The sequence below is a fragment of the Leptopilina heterotoma genome, unplaced genomic scaffold, assembly GCF_015476425.1.
Source record: "Leptopilina heterotoma isolate Lh14 unplaced genomic scaffold, ASM1547642v1 Lhet_63, whole genome shotgun sequence".
Classification (NCBI taxonomy): Eukaryota; Metazoa; Arthropoda; class Insecta; order Hymenoptera; family Figitidae; genus Leptopilina; species Leptopilina heterotoma.
In genome coordinates this window covers 1,432,580-1,451,981 of record NW_025111149.1, presented here as the reverse complement: position 1 = coordinate 1,451,981, position 19,402 = coordinate 1,432,580, and the positions used below count along the sequence as shown (strand labels likewise).

Below are 19,402 nucleotides of genomic sequence, written 5' to 3'. Positions count from 1 at the left end.
TTTTTTATATACACACACATCCATTGATGAATCATAGAAAATATATATATACAAATTGGCCTAATTATTTGAAAATTTATATTTGTTTAAAAAATCAATTTTTTGTGAATAATTTTTTTTTCATTATCACGTAAAGCTTTCATTTAACAGAGTACAAGTCTAATTTTTTTCCTTATTTTTGTTAAAATTTTGTTAAAATATTTCAAGAATTTTAATGGAAATTATTCTAATTTAGAATTTTTTTTAGATAAAATAACAGAAATAAAAAATAGTTTTATTCGTCTTTTCTTTAGAATCTGTCAGGGACTGTCTTATAATTTTTTGTTTTGCTTGAAAGCACGTTAATTTATATAAGTCTTTTTTGTGCGCAATGCATTTTTTTTAATTTTGGACGTTGTATATCGCAATTAAAATACAACATTTGAAGCACAATTTTCCTGTTCTTTTTTTAGACTCGAAAACCCTGGGATATGTTTACAATATTAACTTTCGGATCAAATATAAAGACAATTTAAGAAGAAAATAATTTATTTAACTATTTTCTTTTTAAACTTGTTTAAATTTATTTTTTATTTATTTTTAAATTACGTTTATTACGTTACGTAAATTTTCAAATTTAATTGCGATATAAAAATATCGTAAAGATATTTAAAGAAAGTTAGACAAAAATTAAAACATTAAATGATTAATTGCTTGAAATTAATCTGATTAAAATTTTTAATCTTATTGTTGAGAACCGATTGAAATACCTATAATTAATTTGCAGGATCAATTAGATAATTATCTTTAGGAAAAAAAAAAATTACGGTATTCAACTTTAATTTTATAAATTAAACGTAAAAAATACGTTTTTTTCTCTTTTTCTTTTTTTTCCAAAAATTAAATTTGGAAATTAAATTGTGTTCGCCGGTGAATTATATTCGATCCGTAAGTTGACGCTGAGCATCGTTAAGTTTTGACTACGATTTTCGATATGAATGACAATTTAAATTAATTTTAAAAAAAATTCGACGAAAATAAATATTCAAGTGGAATTGAGATTTTGCTGCTGGGAATGATAAACAAATAAAGCTATCGGAAATGTCTTGATGTGGGTTTGCCACTGAGCTGAGAGTTTGAAGAACTTGACACCGTACCAGTCAGTTCCATCGATGCTCACTAATTTTTAATTAACAAATTTATTATAATTTATTATTCGTAAAATTAATTTTTATTCATTATAAAATAAAATGTTTACCTTTAAGTGGAACATGAGTTTTGGCGGAGCAAATAAGTCGCGTTACACCGTCAACACTTTGGCTCTTTGGCTCATTTTCCTTCTCCTTCTCCTTTTTCTTGCCTAATCTCATAACTGAAAATATGATTCAAAAAATGAGTATTAAAATTATTTCCGTATATTATGAAAAAAAAAAAAAATTCCCCAACTTCATGCATTTTTTATCATTGAGAACGGTAACCTCCCCTTAATTAATATTAATATGCGAACTTGACATTTTTCTATTTCCAAATAAGTAATAAAATTTCCAATTTAAATTTTTGAATGAATTGAGATTCAAAATTTAAAAAAATTCACTTAAGGTCATCCGGGAAAAAATAGTGGTTTCGTAGAATACAGTTATTTGAAAAAGAAAAGAATATTTCGGGTTTGAATTTTTTGGAAATAATAGAGGAAATATTAGTAATTAAAATAAAATTGAAAGTAATACAAAATTTGACAGAAACGTACTTTTTTGCTTTTTCTCCTTTATCGTGTAACTCATTGACAAATTATTGCCAGGAGATTCTCCCAATGCAGGTAATCGTTGAACGTGGAGGGCACGAAACGCCTGTCTTAGAGTATTTTTACCCTTCTCGCCAAGTGACAGTTTCCCCCAGTAATCCAATTGCATTTCCACTGGTTCCCAACCCTCTCTTGGCTGGCCCACATTGGGACTGCTCGGCGGTGTTAATCGACTAGGCGGTGGAACTTGTGCCCCAGGAGTCGGTAACGAAGGCGGCGATCCTGACATTGTCGTTCCGCCTTCCTCGAGATCCACCGACGTCGACGAACTGCTGTCCGGACAACCAACTCTCACGTCATTCACAAACGGAATGAATATTTGACTACTGTCATCCGTTTCTCTGTTAAAACAATAAAAAAATATTTCATTTTGAATTCCTATTTTCAATTTAAATTTCTAATTTTTCATTTTTAATTTTAATTTCTATTTTTGATTCAAAGTGCAGCCATTTGTTGTACCTGTAAGCCACCATCGCTTCGGCGATTGGCAATAAGAGAGTTAAACCAGCGGATGAAATATATTCGGCGACTCTGGTGGAAACTTCGCTGTTTCCTCCGCCATCCCTGTCAATCATTTCTTTCCAATCGTCGCCAAAAAGCGATGCGTATTTACTGTCGATAGATGCTAAATATTTCGCTAAACTGTTATAACCCAATGGCACGACTAAAAATCGTAAATAATTTTGCCAATCTGGTGGTTTGTAACTCAATAGATCGACATAGTGTTTCAAAACTGTGTTAACAAACGAATCGCCACCAGCAATTACTATTTTTATCGGTCCTGGCGGTTTTGCTGAACTGTTACAACTGAAACAAAGAGAAAATTGTTTTTCCTTTTTAAGGGGGTATTCTGGTATAGAGGCCTCAATTTTAGAACGTTTTTCCGAGTAGGATAAAAAAGAAAATCAGGGTTGACACAAAATTTAAATTTTGTTTTTCCCTGACTTTTCCCTGATTTCCTCATGTTTTATAATAAATTTAAGATGCCAGAGTGATAAAATCATTATTTCTTATCATAAGATTATTGTAACTATAAATTCAAATTTTTAAAGATTTTAATTTTAACCCTTTTCAAAATTCAATTATTTCTAAAAATTCACGCTATAATGCTTTTAATATTCAATTATAATTTAAAATTTTAAGTGAAATTCATTTTTTAATCAATTTTTATTAGAAAATTTCCCAAGAATTCAACTATTTAAATACAAAAATAAATATTTTATTCAATAATTGCATGTTTCTTAAAATTTAATTTTTATGAAGAATTTTATCAAAATTTTTAATAACAATTGAATTCTTTCGAAAAATTAAAAAAAATATTGTAAAAATAAATGCAACTTTCTATTATTTTATTTAAAATTGAATAAAAAATAATTGAAATTCTGCGATAAATTTTTTTATTTATGAAAATAATTGAATTCTTGTAACGAATTTTATTAAAATTTTTTTTAAAGAATTGAATTCCTGTGGAGAATTTTATTTGTGAAAATAATTGAATTCTCAAGAAAAATTTTATTATTTATGAAAATAATTGATTTCTATCGAATAATTTTATTCAAATTTTTTTAAATAATTGAATTTTTCAGAATTTTTTGAAACTTTTTAAAAATAATTTTAATTAAATTTCATTTAAAAATTTGAAAACAATTGAAATCTGACAAAGAATTAAAAAAAATTGTTTTTTTAATAAAATAATTGAATTCCTGTGAAAATGTTTATTTTTGAAAAAAAAGAATTCTTGGGAAGAATTTTATTAAAATTTCTTAAATTATTAAATTGCTTCGTAGAATTTCTATTTTTTACGAAAATAATTGAATTGTTTCGAAAATTTTTACAAAGATTTTTGCCAATAATAATTGTATTCCTAGGAAAAATGTTGTATTTTACGAAAATAATTGTATTCGCTATGACCAATTTTATTATAATTTTTCAAATTTATAAAGCATTTTTTATCAAAATTTTTTTAAATAATTGAATTGGTGAGAAGAAATTGAATTGGTTAGTAATTGAATTCCTGTTAAATTTTTATTAAAATTTTGTTTAAATAATAGAATTCTTTTGGAAAATTTTATTAAATTAGTAGATATTAAAAAAACCGCTGCCAAGTTGTACATTTTTATAATTTTGGTGTTCATTTCATGAACACTTTGCTTCCTCATAGAAATAATAATAATTGAAATATAAGAATTACTTTTTATAAAAGGGTTAAAAATCATTAAATCTTGGTCTAAAAAATGTGTTTTTATATATTCTATAAGATGGTAATAATAGTTTAATAATTACACATAAATTAATAAACAAGAATGTTGAAAAAATGATATTTTCCACAATTCTTGATTTTTCAAATACCAATAATTTCATAATTTCTGCCCGAATCAGGTTAAAAAATAGGTCAAACGAAGCGTTTTTTAATGCTCTTCAAGTTGGTAATAATTTTTTGAAGTTACTTTTACATAATTTAAAAAATTTTTTATAAAAGTCTTATTTTTCAAAATTTTAGAGTTTTAAAAGTTTAATATCTCCGGTTAATATGGACGCAAAATGTTCAATTAGGGCTCAAAAGATGCGTCTGAAAAAACTCTACGAAACTAAATACAAAACAAAACTAAACTTCTACATTTTTCAACAACATTTTCAAAAAAGTCTTATTTTCTAAAATTTTTGATTTTTTAGAGTTTAATATTTCCGGTTAATATGAACGAAAAATATTCAATTAGGGCTCAAAAGATGCGTGTGAAAAAACTCTAAAAAACTAAAGAAAAACATTTATAAGTGTCCTGACATTTTTTTAAGTTATGTCCAAAAAACGTTTTTTTACAAAATGAAAAATGCAAAAAAAAAATAGTTTAACTTCATGAATCGGGCTGAAAATACTCTCATTTTATGTCCCCCGTGGAGACCTACAATTTAAGAAAAAATTTGGGCTTTTTGCTCTTTCTTGTTCTGAGATATTGAGGCAGATGTAATGTTAGCACACACACACACACACACACACACACACATCGGGACAAATTTTTAAAATCCGTTTTTTGGACTTCGGAGTTCAAAATACGTCGAAATTTTTTTTTATTTATTTAGAACATTTATACGGGGAGTTCCTGTGCATATATAAAGTACTAAAGTATTAGGCATAATAAAAAAAAATTTATAAATATGTCAAAAAATGACAATCCAATAAAATTTTGCTAATACAAAGCTTCCTTTATGAGGAAGCAATAATTGAAATTTTACCAAGAATTTTATTTAAATTTTTCAAAATAATTGAATTTCGGAGAAGAATTTTATATTATTTATAAAGATAATTGAAATTTTGACGAGGATTTTAAAATATTTTTCAACATAATTGAATTTATGCGAAGAAGTTCATCACTTTTGAAAATAAGTGAATTTCTGTAATCAATTCTTAAAATTTCTATTTAAATTCAAACAAAAAAAAACAAAAATTCAGAATTTTCTTATAAATTCTAAAAATTCAATTTTTTTTTAGTACTTTTAATAGAAATCCCTGGCTTTTCCCTGACTTCCCTGACCAATTCTAATTTCCCTGAGTTTTTCCTAAATTCCCTGACTCCCTGACTTATGGCAACCCTGAAAATTTAACATTTTTAGTATTTACTTTTTTGCAAGTTGTTTATTAATGTTTAAAGAATACAGAAAAAAATTAGGAAAAAAAATCAAAAATTGTTCTCAAAAATCTAAGTTCTTTAAAATTTCAAATTAAATTAATTAAAAATTGAAATTTTCTGAAATTTCTAATTGAAACCTTTTGAAGTTTATCTATTTATGATAATTATAAACGCAACTCTTTTAAAATGAAATTAATTTTGAAATATTTAAATAAAATTATTCATTAAATGATTTCTAAGTAATTATTATTATTATTATTAATTAACTATAATAATCGTCGTATTCTGTCCATTCTGTCCAGTCTGTCCACACTTGAAGTTAGACTATTGTGCATGCTTTTGTTTTTTTGATATATTCTGATAGATAATATTATACGTCATTATTTTTTCACTAATTTTTTAATTTAATAATATTACTAGCCACACTATCCGCGCGCAAGCGCGCGGGAATGTTGTATGGAACTGCTTATTTTAAACAATTTAAAAAATTTTAAAGAAATAATTATTATTATTACCTAACAAAGAGATTTAACTAACCAAAATTCAAATAATTTCACTCAATGGTCTCAATTTAAATAGAATTTACATTACTAGACTTAAACTATGGATAGAACAATTCCAATTAGTATCTGGGTCATCTTTTGCATTGCTTATTTTATAAACCCATTTTAATTTAAATACTTTTTTAAGAAATAATAATTATTACACACTGAAATAGCGATAAGTTTCTCTAGAATAACGAAAGTATTAATTGAAGCACTGAAAAATTTCGCTACTAAAGTGAAATCTCAGGGTTGCCACGCAACCTGGAAACCTGGAAAACCTGGAAATGTCAGGGAATTTTTATAAACCTTGAAAAAACCTGGAAAAGTCAGGGAATTTTCATTGGAATCCTGGAAAATTATTGTTTTCTAAAGTTATTGTGCTTATTCTTGAAATATAATTTTTCCTTAATTCAATTTTCTTAATTCAATTTTAAAAGAGTTGCCTTTACAATATTTCTTCGCAATAATTCAATTATTTTCATAAATAATCAAAAAATTTATAGATTTACAATTATTTTCATAAATAATAAAACTCATCGCAAAATTTCAATTATTTTTAATACAATTTTAATGGAATTTCTCGAAAAATGTATAATTATTCTTAAAAATTTTATTCAAATTCATCAAAGAAATTCAATTATTTTCAAAAGTAATAAAATTCTTCGCAGAAATTCAATTATGGTCAAAAGTTTAAAAAAATTTATCGTCAAAATTTCAATTATCTTTATAAATATTAAAATTTTTCTCCAAAATTCAATTATTTTCACAAATTTTAATGAAATTCTTTTTCTGTATCCCTTTGCCGAAAGTACTGTCTTCCCGGTCTGATTTGGCTCCGGGAATAGCGACTTTTGTGGCCGGCTCGACAGACCCAACGAGCGCTCTGATTGGTTACAAGAATTTCAACACACGTACATGTTAGCATAGCAACCACACAGACACGTTACATACAGAGCTCACGTTTTGAAAACAACTGACAGTCATCAAAATAATGCATGAAATTTATTATTTTCTTTTATTATTTTTTAATTATTAAATATTTATTTGTAAAAGAAAATTTCTTGTTTACTATTTTTTAAATTTTACTTACAATTATTTTTTACTTATAATTTTTTTTTCATGCCCGCCCCGACCAGCTAAGTCTCGGCTTCGCCTCGACTTTGCAAAAGTCGGGCGGGCAACTTATTGAGCTATTTTATTATTCAAACAATAATTATTTAACGTACTTTAGGCTGGGGATACAGAAAAATTGTATACGACACACGGCCAGAAATTTGGATACCCTAGCGAGCGTGATACACGGAAAGAAAAGGTCTGGAAGAGATATCCATAAAAATATTGTTGAGCAGAATATTGTTGTGTTATCCAATTCAATGGAAGAGACAACTTTCAGAATGGAAGCACATTCCATATTCAATGGATGAAGGAGCCATATTATATTGTTGAATCAAATATGGATGTGACATCCATAGGCATGGTTGGGCTTACAATTCATGCTATGGATTTTCACATATGGCTGTCTCATCCATATAAACTTTGGTTGGGAGATCCATAGTTAGTTCAAAATTTCGATACATGTTGCGCGCAATTCATTATCATGGCATCCATTTAAAAATGGTCGTCTCAATTTGTCCGTCGCGTCGGTTTCCTGTCACGTCTATATAATCACGTTGTGAGTTTATTGTGTATAAATAGTGTTATAATTGTTCATTATTTATTATCGTTATTGTCTATTAGTTTTTATGTAAATTCATTTTCATGAAATATGTGTAGAGTATATAAGGAATATTATATGCTCAAATATTGTAGTTGCGTGTATAGTGTAGTGGATAGCGTTAGTGTTTAGTATGCGTTAGGTCTAGGGTTCGTGTCTCCCCCATCGCTTAATAATTTATTTCGTAAATATGCGGTTATTCAATAAGTGGTGTGTATTAATTAACAAAAATGTATATAAAATATCTCAAGTGACATTGAATTTAATTAATTGAGTGATTCCAATTTTTTGTTTTCCATTTCCATTACTATGGATCACCCAACCATAGATCTTTTGCTGCTCCAACAATATTCAGCCAGCCATAGAATATGGATGGAGCAACCTTAACTATGGATATCCCGTATTTTTCAATATAATATGGCTGTGATATCCATGTATCTGGATGTGTCAACTATTCCTTTTTCTCCGTGTATATAAAGCCTCGGCCTTATATATCACGCCGGCCAGGAAATCCAACTTTCTGGCCTAGTATCGTAATATACTATTTAACAAATTCAATTTTTTTTTCAAAAATTCCCCTCCAGTCAATGATTTTCAATATCTACTATTTTAATAAAATTTTCCAAAAGAAATGAATTATTTTAAACATTTTTTATAAATTTCTTCGCAATAAATCTATTATTTTCAAAAATACTTAATTTATGTTTACAGAGATTCAATTATTTTTATAAATATGTAATACGATTTTTTACAGGGATTTAATTACTATTTTTATAGATATAATAAAACTCATTGCAGAATTTTAATTATTTTTGATACATTTTTAATCGAATTCTTCGAAAAGTGTAATTATATTTAAAATTTTATTAAAATTCGTCAATAGAATTCAATTATTTAAAAAATTGTTAATAAAATTCTTTATGAGAATTCAATTTTGAGAAACATTCAATTATTCAATAAATTATTTATTTTTGCATTAAACATAATAAGGTATATTTAAAAAGAAATATTATTAAAAATTCGTCTCAAGAATTCAATTATTTTCAAAAGTAATAAAATTCTTAGCAGAAATTCAATTATGGTCAAAAGTTTAAAAAAAGTTATAATCAAAATTTCAATTATTTTTATAAATATTAAAATTTTTCTCTAAAATTCAATTATTTTCAAAAATTTTAATAAAATTCTTGACAATATTTCAATTATTTAAAAAAATTTTAATAAAATTCTTGACAAAATTTGAATAGACCTTTTCATTTCAATTATTTTCTTTGCGCATGCGTTATATGGAATTGAAGTTCCGTTTCAAGTTTCGGCCCTGTTTACAGCTATTGCATTATTCAGATATGAAAAAATTATAAAAAGTGTTCTAATAATTATTATATGTTGCATAAAAATGGAGTATAATAATTTTAACAAATACTGGAATAAATTTAATGAAAAAATTAAGGACGGAGCATATATTAATTATTTTATCAATAAGTTATTTTTGAAATATCAATAATTTATTTTAGTTTTTTTTGCATTTCTACATGCAACGTTAATAAAAACAATAAATAAAAGTGAAAGAGGTAACTATTGTGTTTTTCACATTTCATCAGCGAATAACAATATGTCAATATATAGGATTTACAGTAAATGTTAAAATAATTTTTCAAGTTTGATGTTAAATATCTTTTAAACAAGACGGTGAAAAATTTTCATTTTTTTTATAAAAGTTCATTTTGGTTCAATAAATAAAACTTTAGTTTTTCTAAAAAATCTGTCGATTAGTATATAAGTGCAAAAATTAAAAATCTGTGGTTTTCATATGGTTTTCCTATATCGTACATGTTAAAAATCGAAACTTTGATTTCATTTTTCGAGACTTACAGACGGTCAATTTTATTTTAATAGGCCTTATGTTGTAGATAAATATCCAAAGAATAATTATGTGAAATTTAAAAAAATTCTGTCGAAAACGAATTTACGCGACAAATACCTTAATAGTTTTGAATGATATTTTTAAAAAACTTTAAATAAATATTTTTAAGGTTAAATAGATAACAATTTAATATCTAATATGCTTTTTAAGTTATTTTAAGAGAAACGAGAAAATAGTTTTAAAACTAATTTGAAAAACTTATAAATATTAATTAATGTTCATTTTTTGAGGTTACGTTGTGCACCGGTTGAGGTTTTAATCGTTTTAATGATTTTAATTAACGTATTTACAGTTTTTTGACAGGAAAGTAAGACAAAAATGTATTAAAATGATAAACAGAATCTTCTTTACTTACTAAATAAAACATTTATGAAAAATATTTGATTTTTTTAAGTGCACAAAATAGCCCCATGGAATCCTGGTTTTTCAGTTTTTACCACTTTTCTCTTAAAATAATGATTAAAAAATTAGCGCATTACGTATGTATCATCACAACACAATTGACAACAAATATCTAACTCAGTTTATGAGACACATTAAAACTCTAGAAGATCTGGTATAATTTTTCCGAACTTTCAAAATTTTTTAAACAAATTTTCCGTTTTTAGGAATTTTTTTCTCTTAATTGACAAAGAATTAAATAATAACATTTAGTGCTCTCTATTGTCATGTAATCAAACTTTCATTTTACAAAATAGCAGATTAAAATAATTCATTTTAATAATTTTTTTCATTAAAAAACTCGCGTGCACAAAATAGCCCCCGGATGCACAAAATAGCCCCAGTTGACGGTACCCGATTCTGCGTAACCGGAATGGCAAGAGTATCAAAAAATTTAAAAATGCGGAATTTTTTTTTAAGTTTATTGAATTATCATTTTATAGGGGACTGAATTTACCAAAAGAAATAAAAATTTTAAAGATTTAATTGAAAAACACTATTTTAATCTAAAAACATACTAAATATTTAAACTTTAAAATTTAAGTGTCTTTAATCAATTTATTTTTGTCAAACAAAAGTGGCAAATAAAATTCAGTTTACTAATTGAATAATATTGTAAAAAAAATTGTTCGATGGTAGAATTTAAACTTTTTATCAATACCAAGTATGAGAATTTCATTAAATTTATAAGAATTAACAAAATAATAGAGAATTCTTGAAAAAATTACATGTAATTACCATTTTTAACATCAGTTGAATTGAATAAAGGCATGTCTTAATAATTTTTCTTTTATTTGAAAAAAAATTTCTTTGCCTAAAGTGGTTATCACACATATGGGAATACTCATAACCAAAATTTCTATCAAAACATTAATTACTATAGAAAAACAAAAGACGACACTTTCTGTTCACGGAATATATGTCCTCCTCGTTCAAAATATAACTTATTTAAATTGTTATAAACAATATAATTAAACAAATAGATAACTTTGATTCCTCTTCACTAAAGAAGGTTTTTTTCCACATTTTCTTTTTGATTTAATTTTATTTCAAGAATACATGTCCTACTTGTTTAAAAAATAACTTATTTAAACAAGGAGAGGACATATATTCTTTAAATGAACCTACATATAAAAGTAAATGTGAAAAAGAACATTTTTTAGTTAAGAGGAATCAAAGTTAACTATTTGTTAAATAATATTGTTTATAACAATTTAAATAAATTATTTTGTTTTAATAATTGTCTGGTGGACATATTGGATTATTTTGAACTGATTTAGATCATGTGCAGTAACGGAATAAAAAAATAAACGTCTTTTTAAAAAAAATTGTATTAATTTTTTTAAAATAAAAAATTATAAACAATTAATATTTAAAAAATCGGCCTCCCGGGATGTCCCCTTTAATTTAAAACAAAAAAGACTCAAATCGGTTAAAAATTGTAGGCTGCAGTCATTTTTGAACAGTAAATTGTAAAAAAAATCCCACTGTGAGCCGGCGCGCGATAGTGCAATTAAAACTTTGACAATTTATTACTAAAAAACAAAGACAGATGCCATTCTAAAAATTTCACGGCTTTTTAATGAGATCTTAAACTTTGAAATAAGTTTTTTTTTAAAACAAAATCTGATAGGGCTCATGCTTAAACATTAAAAATAAATATAATTTTATAAATAAATAATTTAAAAAATTGATATTTTTTAATTTTCAATTTTTTTATTAAACTTCAATGGTTTTTACGTAAAAAAGGTTCTTAACAAATTTAATAAATTTTTAAAAATAAGTGAGTTATAATAAAATGAAAAAAAAAATGTCAAGAAATTTGCAATGCAAATATCTTGAAAAATAATAAAAATATTTGATTAAAATTTGGTATAATTGTTTAGGACCCAAAATACTATTAATAAGCAAAATATAAAAAAAAATCTGAGACATGAACTTTAACTCTCCTCCGAAATGACCCTATTACATTTATTTACCAATTTCTGAAATTATTTGAAAACATCAATAACTTCTTTTCTAAATAAATTTTAATCATTATTATTTTCTCACAGGAATAAATTATTTTTAATAATTTTTAAAAAAAATTCTTTGAGAATTTTAAAATCCATTTGTTTACAAATCAATTTTACGAAATTTAAATTATTCAGAAATTCTTCAATTAAATACGAATTAAAAAATAAACACTTCAAATAATTTCAGGATAAAATCCAATTAAACTTTTTTAGAATAATTAATTCTACAGAATTGTTAGTTATAAGTATGAAAAATACAAATTTTTAAAGAATTTGATTTGAAACCATTTTAAAATTTAATTATTTCTTAAAATTCATGCTATAATGCTTTTAACTCTTTGCCGTAGATAAGTTTTCCCCACCTCAGAAACAAGCAGTTTGACAGTTGAATCACGTGGACAATATCAGGGCCGGATGTTAGATTGATTTTGAGGTTATGTTTACATAGGATATTTATGTTTGATAACAGTCTTTAACAATCAAATTTACCATTTTTAAATTGTAATAAATTGCAAATATACATTTGCACTTTACACAAAAAATCGTATTTTTAGTGATCAATTAGTATAATTAAATATAATTTATTGTAAAATATAAATGGGTTCTAATTTTGAGAAGGTACGATCCTGCAAGTTTAAACACTTACATACTCACACATAACTAACTTATCAACACAAGCATAAACGCCTCTTCTCATTGGCTGTTCCCCCAAAAAGGACTCTAGACGACATTTCGTAACATATCAACGGCAAAGAGTTAATAATCAATTATTATGTAAAACTTTAACTGAAATTTATTTTGAAATAAATTTTTAATTAGATAATTCAATAATTTAAATGGAAAAATAAATAATTTATTTAATATTTAAAATTTCTTAAAATTGAAGTCTCATAAAGAATTTTATCAAAACATTTTTAAATCATTGATTTCTTTTAACGATTTTTCATAAAATTTTTAAGAACAATTACATTTTTCGATGAATTTGATTAAAATTGTATTAAAAATAATTTAAACTCTGCGATGAGTTTTATTTATGAAAATAATTGAATTCCTGAAAGAAATTTTATTATTTATAAAAATAATTAAATTATTGCGAAGAAATTTATAAAAATATTGTAAATAATAGATTTCTTATTAAATTTTTTAAAAATAATTGACATTTTGACGAGAATATTAAAAAATTCTTGAACATAATTGAATTTCTGCGAAAAATTTTATTACTTTTGAAAATAATTGCATTTATGCAATCAGTTATAAATTTTCAAAAATTCAATTTATTATTGGGAGGCTTAAAAATGAATTTTGTGCAAAGTTAGCAAAGCATTCAAAATTTTTGCTCACAATTTTTTTTAGTTTTTTTGTTATTTCTAACAGGAATTTGTCGTAAATTACTGAAGTAACATTTCAAAAAACTTTAGCTAATTCAATATCTATTGATACTAAGAGAAACTACATGCGCGCTTTAGCGCGCGTTTGTTTAGCTGTTACCTATACAATAATTTAAAAAGATAACATTTTTGTAATTTTTCATAAATTTTTCGAAGAATTTTTTATTGAAATTTTGTAAAGATAATTTTATTTCTTTTGAGTAATAATAATAATAAATTAAATACTTCATTTGGCGGGCGTGACAGTTGCTACTTATTTATATTACTTAATAAAAAAATTTTAAATACAAATTTCATAAAATTCAATTATTTCTTTAATTTTTAAATAAAAAATTATTCCAAAATAATTCATAAAAAATAATTTTTTCTCAACAGTTTTTCAATAATTAAATTACAGTCGGGTCCCCATACTGTTACATTTCCAGAAATTTTCCACTCCTCCAGACTCAGCTCTGTTATGTGCTCAAAGTTTGCTTACTGCGCACCTTTCAGGAACGTAAATATATACACCTCAAGTTTGGCCTAGAAGTATATGCCCCCTTTTCTTTGGGCTTAAGAATACGGCCCTGAAAATTGGTGACGTAACGTGACGTCACCTAACACTTCTGAATTTGGAGGTTATGCAAAAACATAACACTACTGAGGACATAACAGTTTGGAATCTAACAGTATGGGGACCTGACTGTATTTGAAAAAATAAATTTTAAATCTTTAAAGTCTAATTATTGTTAAAAACAGGAAAAGTTTGAAATAAATAAAATCTTTTCAACGCTGTAGAATAACATTCAGAATTTTCTTATGAATTCTTGAAATTGAATATTATTCCAGCACCTTTGACAAAATTCTCTGCCTTTTTTCTGATTTTCCTGAATAAATTTAGAAAAATAGTGATTTTGTGTAGAATTCTTCGGAATAATTGAATTTTTTAATGTTAATGACATGAAAATAATATTATTTAATTTTGACTAGAAAACTATTAGAAACAAAATAACAAATAAGTAATTAATTGTAATTAATTGTAATTTATTTTTGATAATTAATAAGTCAAAAATACTGTAATAAACATATCTTCCATTATCGTCTCATTGGCAATCACGCTTTTCTATGAACAATAGTCAACCTTAAAATATAACATGCTTAACGGAATAAAAATTTAAGTCTTATTCTCATGTGACATGTAATGTAAAAATTACATTATTGTTATATATGTTAAAAGTGAAATAAGAAACTTCACGCGCGCTTTAGCGCGCGTTATTTGTGCTAGTAATTTTATAATAGTTGTTCAAGAATTAAGTTATTCAAAAAGAAATTATGGTCAAAAATAGAAGAAATAAAAGGTTTTGTATTAGAATTCGGGGTACTTTCATAGTTTATGGCAACCCTGGTACTATCTAAACTAAAAATGTTTCTACAAATATTTATATCGTTTTACTTACAATTTTTGTATCCTTGTTGCCAGGCAAGTTAGAGTCCCACGAATATCAGCTGGAGAAGCTGTTGTAAGAACAAGAGGAATACGTTCTTGGAGTCTAGTCGCCAGTCCAGCTCCACCTGTATCAGCTAATGAAACCAAGGACAACGCATCCGGTAGTCCATCGTCGGGCAACACTCGATTGAACTGTTGCTCAATTAACGCTTTTCTTGGCTGAAATATTAAATCACAATTTAAATAAACAACAAAACAATTATTTTTCATTTAAACATAATTTAATAAATTACCTCGGAATTATTCAAATCCACCGATGGTTTCAAATCGACGCTCAAACTATGTTTTTTCGATTTTATCGGATTCGTCACACTTTTGTCCCTCGTGAATAGTCTGGCTTTCCGTTCAATATTGTCATTTTTATTTTGCGGCTCCGACTTTGGTGGCGATCCAGCAAAAATATTTATCACATCATTTGTCTCATGATCAGTACAATTTTCCGGATGTGAATCGCTGTCAGCTTTTCTTGAACTATCATCACTTTGTCTATCCACACCACGTTCTGTAATTTAATGACATTAATTTTCACAATTCGATCAATTCTAAGAAAGAAAAACAAAAAAGAAAAGAAAATAGAAAATAAAATATAGGTAGAAATCAAAGAATTGTGTTTTCTCTAAGAGAAAAATAATTAAGGTGCATTGTAATATTTTTTTCCAAAGTAGATAGATTAATAAATAAAAATATTTTATTGTAGAAAAAAATTTTGTATAGAAAATATTGTAAATTGAAAAAAAATCGACAAAAAAAAATAGAAAAAACATATTGATGAAAAAATTGATAAAAAAAATAGATAAGACAAATTGATAAAATAAATTGAGAAAATAATTTATGCAAAAATCTAATTGCACTGTTAGATATTAAATATTCTATTTTAAGTGCTGGAAATTGATTAAATAAAATATAAAAATTGTTATAAAATTTTTTACATAAATTTTCCACATGCAAAAGGCAATCGGAATATAATTTAATAAAATGGCAAAAATATTATTCAATCGTGCAAATAAGCGACATTTCCTAAAATAATTGTTTTAAAAAAGAAAATTAGCAGAAAAATTCAAATACGTGAAATAGTAATAGAATTTAAAAATTCACAGGGTTAGAAAATTATCTCCAAAAAGAGAATTTTATGTTTTTTTCTTCAAAGAAAAAGGATATCCAAAAACGATCGAAAGGTATATAAAGGAAATTAGACGAAAAAAAATGAAATAGAATTAGTAGAGAAAAAACACTGATTTTACTGAAGTCGACACCGCAGCAATAGTTGGAATGACCTGATTAATTTCTATCAAAGCATCAGCGACAAAAAAGTAGACAGACACTTCAGAAAACGAAGAGAATACGTACGTATATGAGTAGAGAGAAAGAGAGTCTGCAACGGACAACATGAAAGCAATAGAAACCACAGGGCATAAAAGTCACACGCACACTAAAAAAAAATTCCCGAGCTTGTAGAGAAAAAACAAAGAAAAATAAATATAAAATGAAAGAAAAAAATGCTATAAAGGAGGAAATAAAAAAACAATAATAGAAAAGTAATTTCGAAAATAACTGAAAATTTGAAAACAAAAACCTAAAATAACAAAATATTTTCTAAACACAATGACAAAATAGACGAAAGTACAAGTAGAAATAACTAGAGAGAATTAAATTCCAAGATGATTTATTTCTACTCTTTACAGAATTTCGTACATGAAAGGTTTTTTTCTCTTTTTTTTTAAATTGCAGACGTGCACAAAAAATTAAGTGAATCGCCTTCTTCAAAAAATGCAATCGGTTTTTTTTGTAAAAGAAATTGTTTTCTTTCTTTTTTTGAATGAAAATTTCTTCCATTTTATTTGGACGATATTGAGTTCAGCGAAGGCACTAATTGTTAAGATCTGACTACTGAGTGTCCCACGAATTCAACAGCTAGAGTTTCTTCTCCAATCTACAAAATTATCTTTAATGAATTGCCTTCGATATTTAATAAAAAAAATTTACTAATCCGAGTTAATTTTTTTTTTAATTTTTCGAATAATTACTTTTAGTTAGAAGACAAATTTTATAGTAACTAATTTCCTTTTTTCACCACTCATAAATTTTTCATTTATTAACTAATTAAATAATTAATTAATTTTAACTAAATTAATTTATTATGGATTTTTATAGTAAATTTTATTTTTAAACTAATTTTTGAATTGAAATTCTTAATTTAATTCTTTACTTTCTTTTAATTAAAAAAAATAATTTGAATAGAAAAATAATGATTTTAGGTTACTATTCAAATTATTTCTGTAATTATTATGTGTGTATAATTTTAAAATTAAAATATTTTTGAACTAATTTCAAAATAGGAGACTTTCACTTTTACAGGCTTCGCACACAATAATTAATTTAAATTATAAAATAATTAATTTATTTTTTCAAGGAACTTATCTAAATTATATTTAAAATAATTGGAATCATGCAGAGAATTTAATAATTTATTTAAAATAATTGAAATTTTGCAACGAATTTTATTTAATTTTTTTTATATAATTCAATTCCTGGGAAAAATTTTATTATTTGTTTAAATAATTTAAATCATGAAAACAATTTCACTTATTTATGGAAATAATTGAATTCCTGTGACGAATGTGATTATTTATGAAAATAATTGAATACTTGCGAAAAATTTTATTAAAATGTTTGAAAATAAATAAAATTTCTGCAAAGAATTTGATTTTTTATTAAAATAATTAAATTTTTTCGAGAAATTTAATTAAACCGTTTATAAATAATTGGATTTTTGAGAGGAATTTTATTATTTATAAAAATAATTGAATTATTTAAAAAAAATTGTATTAAAACTTTTTAAAACAATTTAATTGTTACAAAGAATTTGTGAGAATTATAATTCGATACCTCCGTGCAAAAAAAAAAAAAACTCCATGTCTAAAGTAACAGAACTGGCTTTTGTTTCCTAACCTCACCATATTCTCTTTCATTCATTTTTTATTAAAAATATAAAATATTTACAATGAAATATAATAAACATTTATACTCTATCAATAGTGACTGATTATAAATTGTGTTTAGATTTTCTTGCAAATAATAATCTTTAAATAAAAAATGTATAAAACAAAATATTACCAGGTTATGAGAAAAAATACAGAGTGGTTACTTTAGAGAACCAACGTGAGAGTGGTTTTTTTTGCACGGAGGTATCGAATTCTCTTATTTCAATGAAGTTCTTATTTAAATATATTTATCGAGTAAGAATCCTCAACGTCAATTCTTATTTTATAGGTATATAATTATTTAAACAAAATGACATTTGTCTATTAGTTCATCAGTCATGGTCACATTCGAGCTGTCAATAACAATTGTATTATAATTTTAATAAATTATTTTCTAAAATTAATTTAAATCGTTTAATATGTCTCTGGATTATTTCAAAATAAATAACAGAATTTTATTAAAATTTTTGGAAGATTTTCATTAAAATTTTGATAAATAATTAAATCCTGTAAAGAAGTTTTATAAACATTCTATTCAAAATAATTAAATTACTAAGAAAAAATTTATTGGGAAGAATTTTATAAAAAATTTTTAATATAATTGAATTTTTATGAAGAATTTTAATTAAATTATAGAAAATAATTGAATTTTTAAGAAGAATCCTTTAAGAATTTTTGAAAATAAAATAATTCTTTCAAACAATTTTATTAAAACTTTTGAAAATAATTGAATTCTTGAGAAGAGTTTTATTATTTATTAATATATGTAATTCAATTCTTGTGAATTGTTCATTAAAATTTTAATAAATAATTTAATTTATTGTTCTAAAGAATTTAATCAATTTATTGAAAATAATTAAATTCCTATTAAGAACTTTATTATTTATGAAAATAATTTTGTATAAGATTTTCAAAATAATTGAATTTTTGGGAAGAATTTTATTATTTATAAAAGTAATTTAATTCTTGCGAAGAATTTTATTACAATATTAGAAAATATTTGAATTGTTGAGAAGAATTTTATTAAGATAGTACCTAAATATTAAAAATAATTGAATTTTAGCGAAGAATTTCATTATTTGTGGAAATAATTGAATTATTTCAAGTAATTTTTTTTCTTTCAACTATTGGCGAATTAAAAGTGGGGCAAAGTCTCAATCAAAAAAGAAACAAGGTAGCTTTTAGTGACACAAATCTAAAAAAAAGTATCCAAATAGTAGAGATCGTAAAAAAATGTATTAAATATTAGTTTTTAGTAGATGAGTGCGAAGTCTGCTTTCAAGTTATTTCTGAAAAAGTATTTCTAAATTTAGAATTAATTTCCATGTTTCTATAATTAATCTACATTTATTTTTAATTCACAATTTTATTGTAATGAAAATTGAATCACCTAATTTAATTATTGACTGGAAGAGTAGAAAAAAAGTGTAGGCCTCTATTTATCAAGTGACTAAGAGTCGTTCATAAAAAATGGGCTATTTGTAATTAAAATTTTTTGAGGAAAA

General features: G+C 24.6%; 1 protein-coding gene across 2 annotated transcripts in view; it reads right to left on the bottom strand.

Moving 5' to 3' along the window:
• Positions 1-634: 634 nt before the first annotated feature.
• LOC122509815 (phosphofurin acidic cluster sorting protein 2) overlaps positions 635-19,402 on the bottom strand; it is a 145,903-nt gene continuing 127,135 nt past the window's right edge. For both annotated transcript variants that reach the window (XM_043624069.1, XM_043624070.1), the window contains 6 exons: positions 15,150-15,418; positions 14,867-15,075; positions 2,240-2,587; positions 1,727-2,121; positions 1,238-1,351; positions 635-1,158 (listed from right to left, as the gene is read on the bottom strand). In XM_043624069.1, coding sequence (XP_043480004.1) covers positions 1,025-1,158; positions 1,238-1,351; positions 1,727-2,121; positions 2,240-2,587; positions 14,867-15,075; positions 15,150-15,418 — 1,469 coding nt within the window. In that variant the 3' untranslated portion in view covers positions 635-1,024. The remainder of the gene's footprint in view (positions 1,159-1,237; positions 1,352-1,726; positions 2,122-2,239; positions 2,588-14,866; positions 15,076-15,149; positions 15,419-19,402) is intronic.